The 15157-nt window shown below is 37.5% G+C and overlaps 2 protein-coding genes across 3 annotated transcripts; one reads left to right on the forward strand and one right to left on the reverse strand.

Moving 5' to 3' along the window:
• Positions 1-452: 452 nt before the first annotated feature.
• Positions 453-2867, reverse strand: LOC109020175 (protein FAR1-RELATED SEQUENCE 5-like). The gene is made up of 3 exons (XM_035687718.1): positions 1565-2867; positions 1140-1438; positions 453-746 (listed from the first exon to the last, which is right to left on the reverse strand). The coding sequence occupies exons 1-3, from the start codon at positions 2865-2867 to the stop codon at positions 453-455; spliced, it is 1896 nt and encodes a 631-aa protein (XP_035543611.1).
• Positions 2868-8511: 5644 nt separating this feature from the next.
• Positions 8512-14862, forward strand: LOC109006139 (homeobox-leucine zipper protein HDG5-like). 2 transcript variants are annotated; one of them, XM_035687344.1, is made up of 12 exons: positions 8512-8671; positions 9171-9370; positions 9467-9630; positions 9756-9873; positions 10353-10544; positions 10957-11442; positions 11695-11796; positions 11980-12195; positions 12409-12577; positions 12816-13084; positions 13246-13341; positions 13778-14862. In XM_035687344.1, exons 2-12 carry the CDS (start codon positions 9227-9229, stop codon positions 14258-14260), a joined length of 2439 nt encoding a protein of 812 aa, XP_035543237.1. In that variant the 5' UTR covers positions 8512-8671; positions 9171-9226; the 3' UTR covers positions 14261-14862. The 2 variants fall into 2 exon arrangements, with proteins under 2 accessions (XP_035543237.1, XP_035543238.1); XM_035687345.1 differs by lacking the exon at positions 8512-8671 and having other exon boundaries at positions 9309-9370; positions 9457-9630.
• The last annotated feature ends 295 nt before the right edge of the window (positions 14863-15157 follow it).

A 15157-nucleotide genomic window follows, 5' to 3' on the forward strand; every position in this document is an offset into this window, starting at 1 on the left:
AGCGAACGTTTCTGGATGAGTTCTGCTTGCACGCAACGTCGAGCGCACATCGAGCGAACCACTCTGGATGGGTTCCGCTCGAGCGCCACGTCGAGCGCACATCGAGCGAACCACTCTGGATGGGTTGTGCTCGAGCGCCACGTTAAGCTCACCTCGAGCGAACCACTCTGTCTGGGTTCCACTCGAGCGCTTCGTCGAGCGCACATCGAGAGAACCACTCTGGAAGGTTCCGCTCGAGCGCCAGGTCGAGCGCCCATCGAGCGAACCTCTCTGGAAGGTTCCGCTCGAGCAATTTAAAGCAGTAATCCCTGACATATGTGGATGTCTTTGCAGCAAAGTATAAACTAATCAGAAATGCAAAGAAGGAAGGTAATACCGAAACTCAAAACTTTCTTTTTGCTGCTGCCATGATATATTTACCTATACCTAACCAATATGATATCTACCACTCTTCACATGGAAATGAAGTGCCACCAAATATCTATAAACAATATAAACTGCCACCAAATATCAGTGAAGTGTTGCCATGATAACAAAGATAAATGGCAGTGAAGTGCTGCCATGATAACAAATAATGTGTCTCTATTTGTCACCAAGGGAAAAATCAATAGAGCTACATCAAACACCATGGCATAGCTTCCTTCATATGACTCGAATACCTTCCTCAGCTGCTCCTCGTATGACTCAAAACCTTTAGTTTCCGCATCCTGCTGCATCAAATAAAGAGTAAGTTTGACATTTGTGTCCTATCAAATATTCCCACCAATTTAATTTAGCTAAAAGAGGGAAGAAATCACATACTGCTTTATAATAAAAGTTGCATGCACTATGAATCCAAATGTTCCGATATGTTGTCAGTTGTTATTGGCCCAAAATCCCTACAAAAAGAACAACAATCTTTATTAGCTTCTTTAATTACAAGGTGATAAAACACAAATAACTATAAGACTACTATACCTTATTGAAGGACAATTATTTTTAACATATCCCTCATTCTTGCAAATGCTACAACGTCTTTTCTTTGTTATTTGTGTTTCCTTTGGGTTCTTTACTCTCAAAGATTTTGGACGCCCTTTTGTGGGTACCCGTGGAAGATCTTGCACCGTTTGTGAAAAGTTCAATACAACTTGGCTTCTTACTATTTGATCATCATTGGCCGGCACTGCTTGTGAACATTCTACATGCTCGTCCATTGCAAGCATCTCTTTGTGAACCTTCTCCAATGCAAGTGTGAAATGATTGTGTTTTTCTGCTGATTGGGATGCAAGTTCTACAATGTCATAAAGTTGTATCATTGACTTGCTTCTTCTCATCGTAGGCTCATCTACTTCCACGCTCACTTGTGCATCACAACACGGAATGTGGAGAATGGGTCGACTCTTAGCATTAATAGTCCATCTGTCTAGAACATAATGCTCTGGCAATCTATTTAACTTCGCTTTCTTGCCAAAAACACACAAGATATGCCTACAAAGAATCCTCATAAACTCCCACATATGGCATGTACATGTAGTATGTTCTCCACTACCCTCCAATATCACATGGTAAATAGGTGTTTATTTACCATGAACTGTCACTCCATATGTTTTCGCCTCACCAGTTAGAGACAATCTTCTTGCTTGGTACCGTAGACTATTAAACAACTCATCTTGGAAGATCATGAAAGATTTTCTTGTATAAACCAATGATGCCTCCTCTTTAATTTTAAAAGGTGTCTTCATTATCGCTCGGGTAGATTTTTTCCGGACATCCTTCTCTTTTTCTTTAAAGTAACGTGCATCTATAGCTTTTTCGTATTGATGCACAAAGTCACTAACCATAATGCTTGAACGAACATAATCTTTGAAAAATTTGTTCATGCTTTCACTCCTCTGAGTTGTTGACATACCGGCATAGAATGTTGAACGCAAGTAGGCGGGTACCCACTTATCCCGTCGGCTGTAAAGATTTTGCAACCAAGTATTTTCTCCTAGGTCATACTTCACCACAATCAAATTCCATTCTTGCTCGAACTCATCAGTAGTAATTGTTTCATGGATGCAATGACGAAAATCTTTTTGAAAGTCTGGAAATTTGTTATATACATAGGCTAAGTGTTCTGGAAATTTTTGTAAAATGTGCCACAAACACAACCTATGAGTTGTATTCGGGAGTACCTCAACAATTGCCTTAGCCATTGCCTTGTCATCACCTGTAATTATAGTTGAAGGGGCACGCCAAAGCATTGCCTCTTGCCATGTTCTTAATAACCATATATATGATTCCGCCGTTTCATTAACTAATAAGGCACACCCAAACATTATAGTCTGATGATGATGATTAACTCTAGAAAATGGTACAAATGGCATCTTATAAATATTGATCAAGTAAGTGGCATCAAATGTAACAACATCCCAAAAATATTGGTATACAGCTCTTGATCTCGCATCAGCCCAAAAATAACTTCCCATACACCCATCGTTATCAACTTGCATGGAGAACACAAACCCAGGTTCTTTGTTTTGTCGATCAAGAAAGTAGGAATATAGCATTTGTGCATCACCCTCTTCAAATATTTTTCTTCTTTGGCTTCCCAAGTAATTTTCTACATCCTTCCCAATACAACCGACACTAAAGTCACCACCTGAATCTTTACTCAATACCGACATTATCTTCCTTGTAGGTACACCAGACTCATTCAAGGTCATAATAAGTTTCTTTTGTACTTTACTAACTCCCCTATGTCCACGAAGGAAACTAGTACTTCTCGGTGTAAGCAAAATATGATTATGTCCAACCACAAACTTGTTGACTATCCACTTTTCACCATCTTTCTTTATTCTCATTATTGCTTTACATCCAATCTTCGTCTCAGCAGGTTCAGGCATTATTCGATCGGTGTCTTTCCGACTAACTCGCCGAAATCCTTCTCTTGTGCAAATATAGTCTACTGCACAACGAGTTTAATCATCTTTCGACAATCGAGTATGATTTGTCCAGATTGCAAATCCTTGTCGCCTTGCATATGCCTTATAAAATGCTTGGGCATCTTCGACCTCCTCAAATACCATACCAATGAATGGCTCCAACGGAGCACTACTCGAAGAGGGAATCACATTTACTCCATCTTCGACTTCGACATTAACCCCATCTTCGACATTCACATCACCTTGTACCTCAACACTTTCAGCCTCAAGTTCACCCTCAAACTCATCACTATCAATATTATAAATTGGTTCCTACCATACAAAACCACATGATTATGAACAAGCAAGTTTTGGAAAACCATATGCCTCTTTTTGGTGGATTTCTGGTTCCTCTTTTTTCTTTTCTTGATGGACTATAATGATTAAAAGAGAGAGTAGCCGAAGTAAGATGAAAGAAACAAAGAGAGACAGAGAGAAATACCTGAGCTACTTCAAACTAATTAATATTGTTCCTTATTAGGTTTGTCGAACCATGTGATTGCTTCATATTATCTAGAGATGTGTTATCTACCATTCCTAACTACCAATACCGGATGAAAAAAAATATATATCCCCAAACTAAAGAAAACAAATAATATTTTCTCTGCCTTGCAAATTTTTTTTTTTGCAAATAACTTCTTAAAGATTTTTATTCTTCGTGGTATTGATGTACTAGTTTTGCAACTCCATTGGAATTTTCTTGAACATCCATTAATTAAAGAGATTCCACTACCTACAACCCAGATCTTACATTAGCTTCCAAGAGCAATCTCACAATAAATTCAAATGCTAGTCTGGACCGGATGTGTCTTTCAAACATTTTTTCAAACACATGGTCAGCCATGAACAACCAAAGCATATAGAGAAATACCTGAGCTACACCAAAGCCACTGAACTCAGCCATGACAACCGTTACTGGGCGGTGGAATGGCGGTGCGTAGTGGAATAAATTACTAGGCGACGAACCAGTGGCGAGGAACTCGTGGAATAAATTACTGGGTGACGAACCAGTGGCGAGGAAAGTATGGCTAAAATCGGGAAACTCGGTTGCGGTCGGTTGCAGTTGCGTAGTGGTTGACGGAGAACTCATGGACGTGGTGGACTGGTGGCAGTTGCCTCTGGACGTGGAGGCGAGTTCTCGTTCTGAAGCAAACGGACCACAACAATCGCATTAACCAGAATAGTTTTGCTGAAGCATGAAGAAGGACAACTATCCCATGTGCACGAGTCTACCGTTACTTTCCAAGATTTGCTGACGTGTCAACACATCATTAGAGGGCTGTTATTCTTTAATTATCGGTCCGACCGCTTAACAGCGGAACTGTTTTTTAAATCAGTACAAAGGGCATGCATAGTAACTAATGATTAAGGAATTTCATGTTCGGCTCAAGCCCATCTTGAATATTCAGAAGGATGATCACTGGATCCCCTTCTCTCAAGCCCATATTGAATATTCGACTCTTGCTAAACTCGTCCCAAGTTGATTGCACCAATCATTGCATTACTTTCTTGGTTTTCTTAGCTCTTGATCTTGTAATTGGCCCATCTGAAACTTGTAAATGATCTTTAAGCTGACTAGACCCACCTTAGTTCCCATCACTTTCTATACTAATTAATCGGAAATTTATACTTTCGTATGATTCACATATATTTTCTATATGAGTTCTGCTACGTATAATCATTTTTACATATTTTTTATACACTCTACTAATGTGGTTAGTTAAATTAATTATTTTATATTAAAAAAAGTAATATAATTAATCACATTAATATAATATATAAAAAATATGTAAAAATGATTACGTAGAATTTTTATTATATATATTATTTTTTTATTAAAAAAAATGAGATAGAAGTGAAGTGCACACGATACAGTATTGGTGGTGCAGATTTGATATGGAACAGTGACTCATGCATCATCCTGTGGGGACCGAAAATTTCTATTCTTTTCTTTCCATCTCGCTTTGCTTTTGCACCTTTTGGGGGTGGGGCCTTGGGAGTTGTCCGAGACTACAGCAATTTCAACTACCAATTACGTTGCGCGAGGTTCTTCATACGTGAGAATTTTATTAGAAATTCAAAAGACATATATATTCTCAAGAAAGAAAAATGAAAAGGAATTTGGCAACTTGGGTATCCACAAATTGCATCCCAGCTCGATCAACAGTACATGATCATCATCAAAATGACAGTTGTGATGTGGACCCGCAATGCCAATATCAAGCTGTGGACCGGATCAGTAGTTAGATATCTTTGTATTTTCATGAAAATCAATAAACAATATAAAAGATCCCTTTTATATATCAAAAATAAATAAATATTTATTACATCTTTATCTCATTCTTTTCTTACAGTGTTGATATAACATTAATATTCATCTACTCTTTATTTTATTTTTATTTTTTGTTGATAGACAATATCACATCAATATAATATGATCGATCATAATATATATATATATATATATATATATATATATATAAAACTAAATAAACGACTAGAAAGGGAATTGGAATTGGTATCATTAATTTTTTTTCTTAACCAATATATTTTCTTTTTGAAACTAAAGAACAAAGAACTGGAAACTAAATTGTCCTGATGAGCATAGTTTTGCCCGGGAATAATTGTGTGCCATAGATTGCCATATCTATATATGTGTGTATATATTATATATATATATATATGTATATAGAAAGAAAAATGTTAATTGTAGTTAATAAAAATTTACAAAAAAAACTTATTTTTCTGTGTGTCAGTTATTGATATACTGAAAATTATAAAATTAAAAAAAATAACAAAATAAGTTTTGTATTAAAATTATAAATAAAATTATAAGCATATATAACATTACTGATATAGAAATGGCCGGTCTTGAAGATATAATATATATATATATATATATATATATATATATATATATATATATAAAAGATTCATATAACATATTATTAAGGACTTCATTAAACTTGAATTCAAAATAGGAATGAAGTTAGTTGTGATAGATCATTGAATTAGGTACTTTCAAAAAAAAAAAAAAAAATCATTGAATTAGGTACAGTACTAGCTGGCCAAAAAAGGAAGAACCGTGCTACAGCCCCCGCTCCCTCTCCCGCTCTCAGTCCCGCTCAGTGTAAAATGTAGTGTTTTTTTATTTTATTTTTTTATACATGTATTTTTTTAACACTATAAAATATTTTTTAAAAAAATAAAAAAATTATAATATCATTAAAAAACACTTACTTAATCATTAAGTAAAAAAAATATATATTAAAAAAATAAAAAAAAATGTAGCGGGACCGGGAGCGGGACCGGGAGTGGTGAGAGTAGCATTATTCAAAAAAGAATACTATGTATCAGTGGGTCCTACATGATGAGCGAAACTCCGCATTAAGGTGCGCACACTTAAGTAGAAAATATGAGGCCATTTTTTTTTTTTTTGTAAAAAACATAATTTTCATTAATAAAGAAATAAAATTAAAGACCTTTATCAAGTCAAAGGACTTGGATAATAAAATCTAGAATACAATCCCGCGCGCTACATATTAATATCATCCACATACTTCGCATAACGAGAACTAATCTATGGACTGTCATATTTCCTTCTCTATGAATAGAAACAAAATTACATTCAATAAAGTGTGAAGAAAGTAACATGATTTCTTTATATAACAGCCCCAATATCGATCCTTCCATAGAATTCTGCTGCTGCAACACTTCAACTACGAACAAACAATCAGATTCGACTTGAATATGTGAGATATTGCCCATTCTAGCACATAATTGGAGACCACGGAATACAACAGTGTTAACGCAACAACTTCGGGCTCCTCAAACTCATTCTCACTCTTGCTAGCAGCCATATATAAGCACCTTCCCTTGATCATCATCTCTCAGAATGCACCCTATTCCAAATTTACAATATAACTCAACAAAAACAGCCCCATCAACATGAAGTTTGAGCCAACCTGCTGTGGGGGGTTTCCCAACGAAAATGCTTCTTCAGCTGTACATTTGTCTTCAATCTGACTTCTGTGTAATTCCTTATCAAACTCAAAGCACTTTCAGCAGCCACTCTTGGATTTAATAAAACCTGATCATGCACCATTTTATTATGTCTATACTAGAAACTCAAAGCCGAATTAAAAAATATGGGATGAATTAAACCGGAGAAATGATATTTGTAATTATAGAATGTTTAAATTTTTTCAAAAAAATGAGTAAATTAATATATGATATTTATATGAAAAAAATTAACTTTTTAATAATAAATTATATTCTTTTTTAAAAAGATTGTGCGGAACATGTATGTATTATTACTCTTGCATGTGCAGATTTATCAATTTATACGCGATATTGATCTTATATTAATATATATATATACACACACACACACAAGGGAAATATCCCAAGTACTTCTCGACCAACGTCTGTACGTACTACTACTCCATGCATGTATGGTGCAGATCATGATCATATATAGAACAGTAAGATATTACTCTGCTTCTCTGGATCAGAATTAATCTTTTTGTTTAGATCGAAGAAAAGAGTTATCTTTTTGTTTTAGAATATTTTATTATAATTCGATTTTCAGTACTCCCAATCTAAAATATTCTGAAAAGAACATCGATCCTGATCATGCATGGCCAGAAGATCTAATAAGCTGTTTGTTGGAAAGGAAAAACAATCAAATCTCAATCTATTTGTAAAGAAGATTTTGGTGATCAGCTAAAAAGGAAATCATTGGAACTTCACATGCATATTATTGGAGAAGTCAAACCTCATGATCTCATATATATATATATATATATATATATGAATTGTTGAACTATAATCACATTCTCTTATTCTTTTCTAATTTCCGCAATATATTCCCATGCATGCATAGATGGACGAGTAACCAATATTTAAATATGATCTATTGATCATGAAAACCATAACGTACGCGCGATTTATAAATTAATCCCAACGCATGCATGCTCACGATCCTTTGACCTTTCCATGACCATAATACTTATATATGTATGTTAATACTAATTAGATTTTCTGTACGCAGAAGGACGGCCACGATCCTTTGACTTTTCCATGACCTGCGATCTCTTGACCTTTCTCTCTATCTTGAAATCTTCTCTCTTTATCTCTCCTACGTCAAGATTACCCTTCCCTAAACTTAGCTTCCGTTGAATTACCGCCTCAGTAGAACCCTAGCTATAACTCGCAGATATAAGAACTATATATATATATATGTTCACGCGCAAAGAGAGAGAGAGAAGCACACGAACGAGTTAAAACCTCGCGTGTAGTGTTTTCGCAGGGGTTGTTTTTGATCCGTGGAGTGGGGTTCGAATTAGAGGCAGAGATGTTTTGACTTTGAGGTAGCTGACAGAAACGCTTGCCTTTCCATAGAGAAACTGCCACGTGTTGAAGAAACAGTCCGACTGGTAAGTGGGGTTCGGTCCGTTTCTGTCAATATGCATTTACCACGCCACAGTAAATCAATAAATTACCAGATTTATGGCACAGAGCTGTAAATTCTAGAGGGAGAGAGGGAGAGAGAGAGAGAGCCAGGACGAAGAAAAGTAAAAAAAAAGGAACTGTGAGAGCAAGAGTGTGTGTGTTTTTGGGGGGGTCTGCAGGGTGATTGATCAAGACTCAAGAGGCAAAGCTGGGACAGATTTTCTCTCTTCCTCTCTTTCGTTATTCCGAAGTTTAAAAGAACACCGACACAGGTGGGTGTGGTTGAGGGTGTATTAGAATTAATTTACTCTCAGTACTCTTCTTCTCGATCTTCTTCTTCTTCACTGATTAATGTTTTAAATTTCGTTTAGCTTTTTTGCATTAATGTTTTTTGTTCCTCTATACATGGTGGCCGTTTTTGAAAACAAAGTGACCTTGAATTTGGTTTTGTATTAATACATTTGTGATCTAGAGGTAATGTTATTGGTTTCAAGAGTGCTACAATCTCTCTTCCTCTTCGCCGTTTTTGGAACATGCATTATCCCTTCCGTTTTCATCTTTTCTCTATTACAAAATGATCCGGACCTATCACAAACGTTTTGGTCATGTTTTGTGGAGTTTTTCTCGAGTTTATCATGGACTGCATGTTAATATTTGCATCAGGGTTTTCCATTCTGAGCCTATTTTCCTCGGTGTAACACTTGCCTAGAACTCCAGTTGTAATTTCCCCCTTAAGTTCTGATCTTGAAAAATCTTGTGTTTAAAACACAGGTCAGGTACAAGTGGATAAATTCTGTTACATATAGCTTCGAAGCTAGTGAAGAACAATGTATGGGGATTGCCAAGTAATGCCAACCATGGCAGGTAATGTAGTTTCCTCAGAATCACTCTTCTCGTCTCCGCCGATCCAAAACCCTAGTTTCAACTTCATGCCTGGCATGCCTTTCCAGACTTTCCCTCCCATGATTGCTGTAAGTTCTTCATTATATATCTTTTTTTTCATTTCCCTTCTTGGACTTCTGGTGTGCCATGGAATATATGGTGAATTTGGTGCAAGTTTCTTGCAGAAAGAAGAAAACGGGCTTCTGAGCGGAAAGGATGAGATGGAGAGTGGGTCTGGGAGTGAACAAGTTGAAGAAAAGTCAGGGAACGAGCACGAGAGTGAACAGCTTCCCAAGAAGATCAAACGCTACCACAGGCACACCGCTCGCCAGATCCAAGAAATGGAAGCGTACGCACTGATCTCTCTCCCTCTTGTTATATAAATATATATATATATATATATATATATGTATAGTAATTTGAACTAATTTCTAATCCTCTCTGCACTTCACGCCATAACTGTTTCTTCTACAGTTTGTTTAAGGAATGTCCACACCCAGATGACAAGCAGAGGCTGAAACTCAGCCAAGAACTTGGCCTCAAACCTCGCCAGGTCAAGTTCTGGTTCCAAAACCGGCGAACTCAGATGAAGGTACTGATCATCAGAATACTGCGGGCAGTTCGCAAATCCATTTAAAGCTTTTTATTTTCAATGGTAACCCTTGCAAGTGCCAACCCTTGGCCTAGAGGCTAGAGCTAGTACCTTTCTCAAGGAAGCGCGTTGATTAGATCCGGCCACATTAAATATTTGAAGCCCTAAACAACTAAATAAGGAAGCTGGATCTCATTAATTACTGAGTTGGGTCACTTTTTTCTTATATATAGTTTTAATTTGTGTACGTACAGCCTGTATTTCATTGATGCGCGCAATTAAACACGCCGGTACAACAATATACACATGCTTCCCAAAGAGTGCTCAAGAATCATTGAATGCTATGCCGTTTAGGGTTACAACAATATTAGTTTTCATTCTAGCTAGGTTTTAGTGTGTGTTCATAAGTTTGATGGAATTAAGTGCTAAATATTGTTTGCAAGGTGTCTATTATTTAAAACTTTGCTATGATTTGATAGGCACAGCAAGACAGGACGGATAATGCGATCCTTAAAGTGGAGAATGAGACTCTAAGGCAGGAGAATTTCCGGCTACAAAGGGCGCTGAGTAATGTCGTGTGCCCTAATTGTGGAGGTCCATGTATGATAGGTGGGGAGATGGGCTTGGACGAACAGCAACTTCGCCTTGAAAACTCCCGGCTCAGAGAAGAGGTATATATGTATGGTACTGGTTGTTCGTTAGGAGCAATTAATGAAGGAAAAAAGTACTCTTTTTGTTGACGCTTCTGTGTATCAAACTTAACCATATCGAGAAAACATCTTCAAAACTAGCATCCCGTTGAAGATAATTTACAAACTGTTTTTATCATTTAAGATCCACTTAAAAAATCAAGACCAAATAACTTCTCATAATCGTTAATTTTTATGAGGTAATCATTCCTTTCACATACTGTATATATATAGATCAGATAAGTACTTATTTGTCATGTGCTCGATCCTAGAAGTTGTATAAATTTTGTTTTTATGCGGGTTCCATTAATACTGCAAGTTTCGATCGAGTCGGAGCAGAAATATTTAAGGGGTACTGATGATGATTATAAATATTGGAATGTTTAATTTACAGCTAGAACGTGTTTCTTCATGTCTCGCTTCACAATATGCTGGCCGGCCAATAGAAGCAATGCAAGCAGCTGCTACATTTATGCCGCCCCCTTCATTGGATTTAGATATGAATATCTATTCGAGGCATTTCCAAGACCCTATGGCTTCATGCACAGACATGACTCCTGTGCCCATGTTAATGCCTCCGGAAACAGCTTATCACTTCCCTGAAGCCGGTCTATTATTGGAAGAGGAAAAGCCAATTGCATTGGAGCTTGCCGTTTCATCCATGGATGAACTTGTGAAGATGTGCCGAGGAACTGAACCCCTTTGGATCCGTAACAACGAAAATGGAAGAGAAGTGCTTAATCTTGAGGAGCATGCAAGGATGTTTCCATGGCCCTTGAACCTCAGGCACCACTCGAATGAGCTCAGGACAGAAGCCAGCCGTGATAGTGCCGTTGTTATAATGAATAGCATCACCTTGGTCGATGCTTTCCTTGATGCTGTAAGTCCCCTACCTTGTTTAACAATAAGTTAATTAACTAAAGCATGCACTAATTCCCGATGATCAATAGGTTGGCTATATATAAGATCATTTTATATACATTTTATATACAGTAATTCATAATTTGGTACTGGATTATTATAAATTGTTAGCTTAGCCAAAAATATTCATAATTTGGATGTATTGATCTTATAATTTAGTATACTTCAATCTGATCAATTTGGAACTTATTTTCCGCCCTTCGGATTTCAGAATAAGTGGATGGAATTGTTTCCTTCAATTGTTTCAAGAGCAAAAACTGTTCAAGTTCTATCATCAGGAGATTCTGGTCATGCAAGTGGCTCTCTTCAACTGGTATGTTGAATCTACTAGTGTAACTTTTTAAATATTTTACGTACCATCTGTTCTTGCACTTTGTTGTTTGAATCTATGTATATAGAATTGTAAAATTCTATATATGGCCATAGTTTTTTTTATTGCACATTAATTTCTCATCTATCTCATGTTTACTAGCTAGCTACTTGAATGTTTGGGCAGATGTATGCGGAATTGCAAGTTCTCTCTCCTTTGGTACCCACTCGTGAGGGTCATTTCCTTCGTTATTGCCAACAGAATACCGAGGAAGCTGGGACATGGGCAATTGTTGACTTTCCAATTGATAGCTTTCATGATAGCCTTCAGCCTTCCTTTCCCAGATACAAGAGACGACCATCTGGCTGCCTAATTCAAGATATGCCAAATGGCTACTCAAGGGTGTGTACTACTTTTCAAAATCTAGCTAAAGCTTAATTACAAAATATATGTAATTTCTCGGAAATATTACTGAAATAATTTTACTAAGAGCTAGCATTAATCATGCATAATGAAAACTAAGTCAATATATATGTGTGTATATTTTTGTCTTGTTATTGGTTTTTCAATGTGTCGAATCTCCTTCACTATATTCATGTACGGTTTCCTATGCAGGTTACATGGATAGAACATGCAGAGGTAGAGGAGAAACCGGTACATCAATTTTTTAGCGACTTCGTCTATAGTGGAATGGCCTTTGGAGCACAGCGCTGGTTAGCTGTCTTGCAGAGACAATGTGAAAGAGTAGCAAGCCTGATGGCGCGAAATATCTCCGACCTTGGAGGTTCTTATAACTCTTTTTCCTCTTTATCTGTCATCATGTGTCTCTGATATAACATATATTAATTATGCATGCGAGTCATTGAATGTATAGTTGCATTCGTTAATACATCACCTGACAAAAATTATCAATGCAATTGATCGAAAAATATGTTCATACAGATTAATTATAAAATTACTTGTTTAAAGTGGACATGTGACTTCATTATCTTATTTAACCTTGTTCATGCTGCCATCTACAGTGATACCTTCTCCGGAAGCACGAAAGAACTTGATGAAGCTGGCTCAAAGAATGGTAAGAACATTCTGCGTCAACATCAGCACTTCTAGTGGGTTGATTTGGACGGCTCTATCAGATTCCCCTGATGACACTGTTAGAATTGCTACGAGGAAAATCACAGAGCCTGGACAGCCAAACGGGCTCATACTCTGTGCTGTATCCTCTACTTGGCTGCCGTACCCTCATAATCATGTCTTTGGTCTCTTGAGAGATGAACGCCGTAGATCTCAGGTTTAGACTGATTGCAACCCTTTCGTCACTCTTCTGATCTTTTTTTTTCCTCAACCTTTTAATCTTCTATTTAATCCTCACTCTTTGTGTGTATACCCCAATCTTCAAACTGGCCAATTTAAGAAGATGATTTATTGACTATATATATATATATTGTACAGCTGGATGTTATCTCCAATGGGAATTCCTTGCATGAGGTGGCTCATATAGCAAACGGCTCTCATCCAGGAAATTGCGTCTCTCTTCTTCGCATCAACGTAAGGAAATTTTTAACTGTGATTAGTGTTTCTTTCTCATTAATCTAGCCCTAAATTAGTAGGGTGTGACAAGCTCGATCGAGTTTGACGAGCAAAGCTCTGGTCGAGCTTGAGCCCACTAGATACCCTGTTTGGCGTTGCCTAATCAGTCATTGCATTTCCCTAAAAAATGAATTCCAAATGTTTCAAACATCACATCAAGGCCGAATTCAATATCACTTGTTCCAAATTTCTGTGAGACTTTAAGATCGAGTACGGTACCTATATATCAATTGGTGCATGCATATATGGTGCTTTCAGATGATCATCATAGAATTTTCAATTCATTGTGGATGCATGTTCATAACCAAAATAGATTATTTATAGACACTATCTTAAAACCTTCCTAGTATAAACTAAAGAATATTCTGTTCACTATTTGCATGCATGCATGCAGGTGGCCAGCAACTCATCCCAGCATGTAGAGCTAATGCTCCAAGAGAGCTGCACCGACGATTCCGGGAGCCTCGTTGTGTACACCACCATCGACGTTGACTCCATTCAGCTCGCTATGAGCGGCGAGGACCCCTCCTGCATTCCCCTCCTACCCATGGGGTTTGTCATCGTTCCAGTTGGATCCACCGGAGAAACCACTAATATTTCTGGCGATGGCAACCCAAATATCCCATCATCCGAAGAGAGAAATTCGCCTACTTCTTCGGGCTGTCTCCTCACAGTTGTAGTCCAAGATCTTGTAAGCACAATTCCATCAGCAAAGCTCAACCTCTCGAGCGTTAATTCCATCAACAACCACTTGTGTAACGCATTGCACCAGATTACTGCTGCTCTCAGTAGCACCATCAGCAAAACCAGCTGCCCTGATAATGCTAGTGCTCTAGGCTCTTGCACTGAACCCACTAGTGCACCACCCAAGCATTAATAGCTTAAGGAGGTGCACAATGTAGAAATTACCCAGAATTTCCTCCCACTTTCCGTCCTAGAAGAAAGAGCTGCAGGATACCAGCCGGCTCTTACTATGCATCCATCTTTTTGTTTTACATATGAAGATTGGGGAGTAATTAAGAGTGGGGAATTCTTGGTAATTTAGTGTGGGAAAGCAAGCAAGGGTCGACGTCAAATAAGATAGGAGTAGGGATGTAGTATTTTGGTAAATAAGGGAAGTTGTAAGTAAATGACACTGGTTGATGTTGCTTTTGTTAAGTGGTGGGACGAAGGGGAGGGGGGTGAGGGTGGGGTTCGTTGTACGTAGCAGTACTGGTTTGCATTAATTAAAGATGGTAGTGGAAGAGAACGTGTGTGGGTGAGAGAAGGCCAAAAGGGAAGTCAAGAGCGCACCAGATATGACCCTTGCTTTTTGGTAAGGCTTTTGTTTTTCTTTATTTTTATTAAAAGAAAAAGAAGAAAAGATGGGCCTCACCAGCCAGCAAGGGTGGTGGTTCGGGTATTGACTTCTATTAGCTTGTCTGTCGGCCTTTTTTGTTTTTTATGAATTCAATGCTATTCTGAATATTACCGTTTTAAGTGTTCATGATCCAGAACTTTTATACCTCTCTCTCTCTCTCTCTCTCTTCTAGCTACCACTCTAGCTACCACGTATGTGTTCGAATTGATATATAACTCCCTATCTTGATATAATTTTTCAGCTTCTTGATTATACGTACGTGCATGCTTTCATGGCTTTTTTTCTGGTTAGACAAATGTGGATTGTGGCAAGGACAAAGAGTTGGACGTGTTTTGTTATTATCTTATGCAGAGGGACTGCAACTTGCCAAAATTATTGTCTTTCCTATCCAGTTTTATTGGTCCTTGAAACAAA

Source organism: Juglans regia, chromosome 2, assembly GCF_001411555.2.
Source record: "Juglans regia cultivar Chandler chromosome 2, Walnut 2.0, whole genome shotgun sequence".
NCBI lineage: Eukaryota > Viridiplantae > Streptophyta > Magnoliopsida > Fagales > Juglandaceae > Juglans > Juglans regia.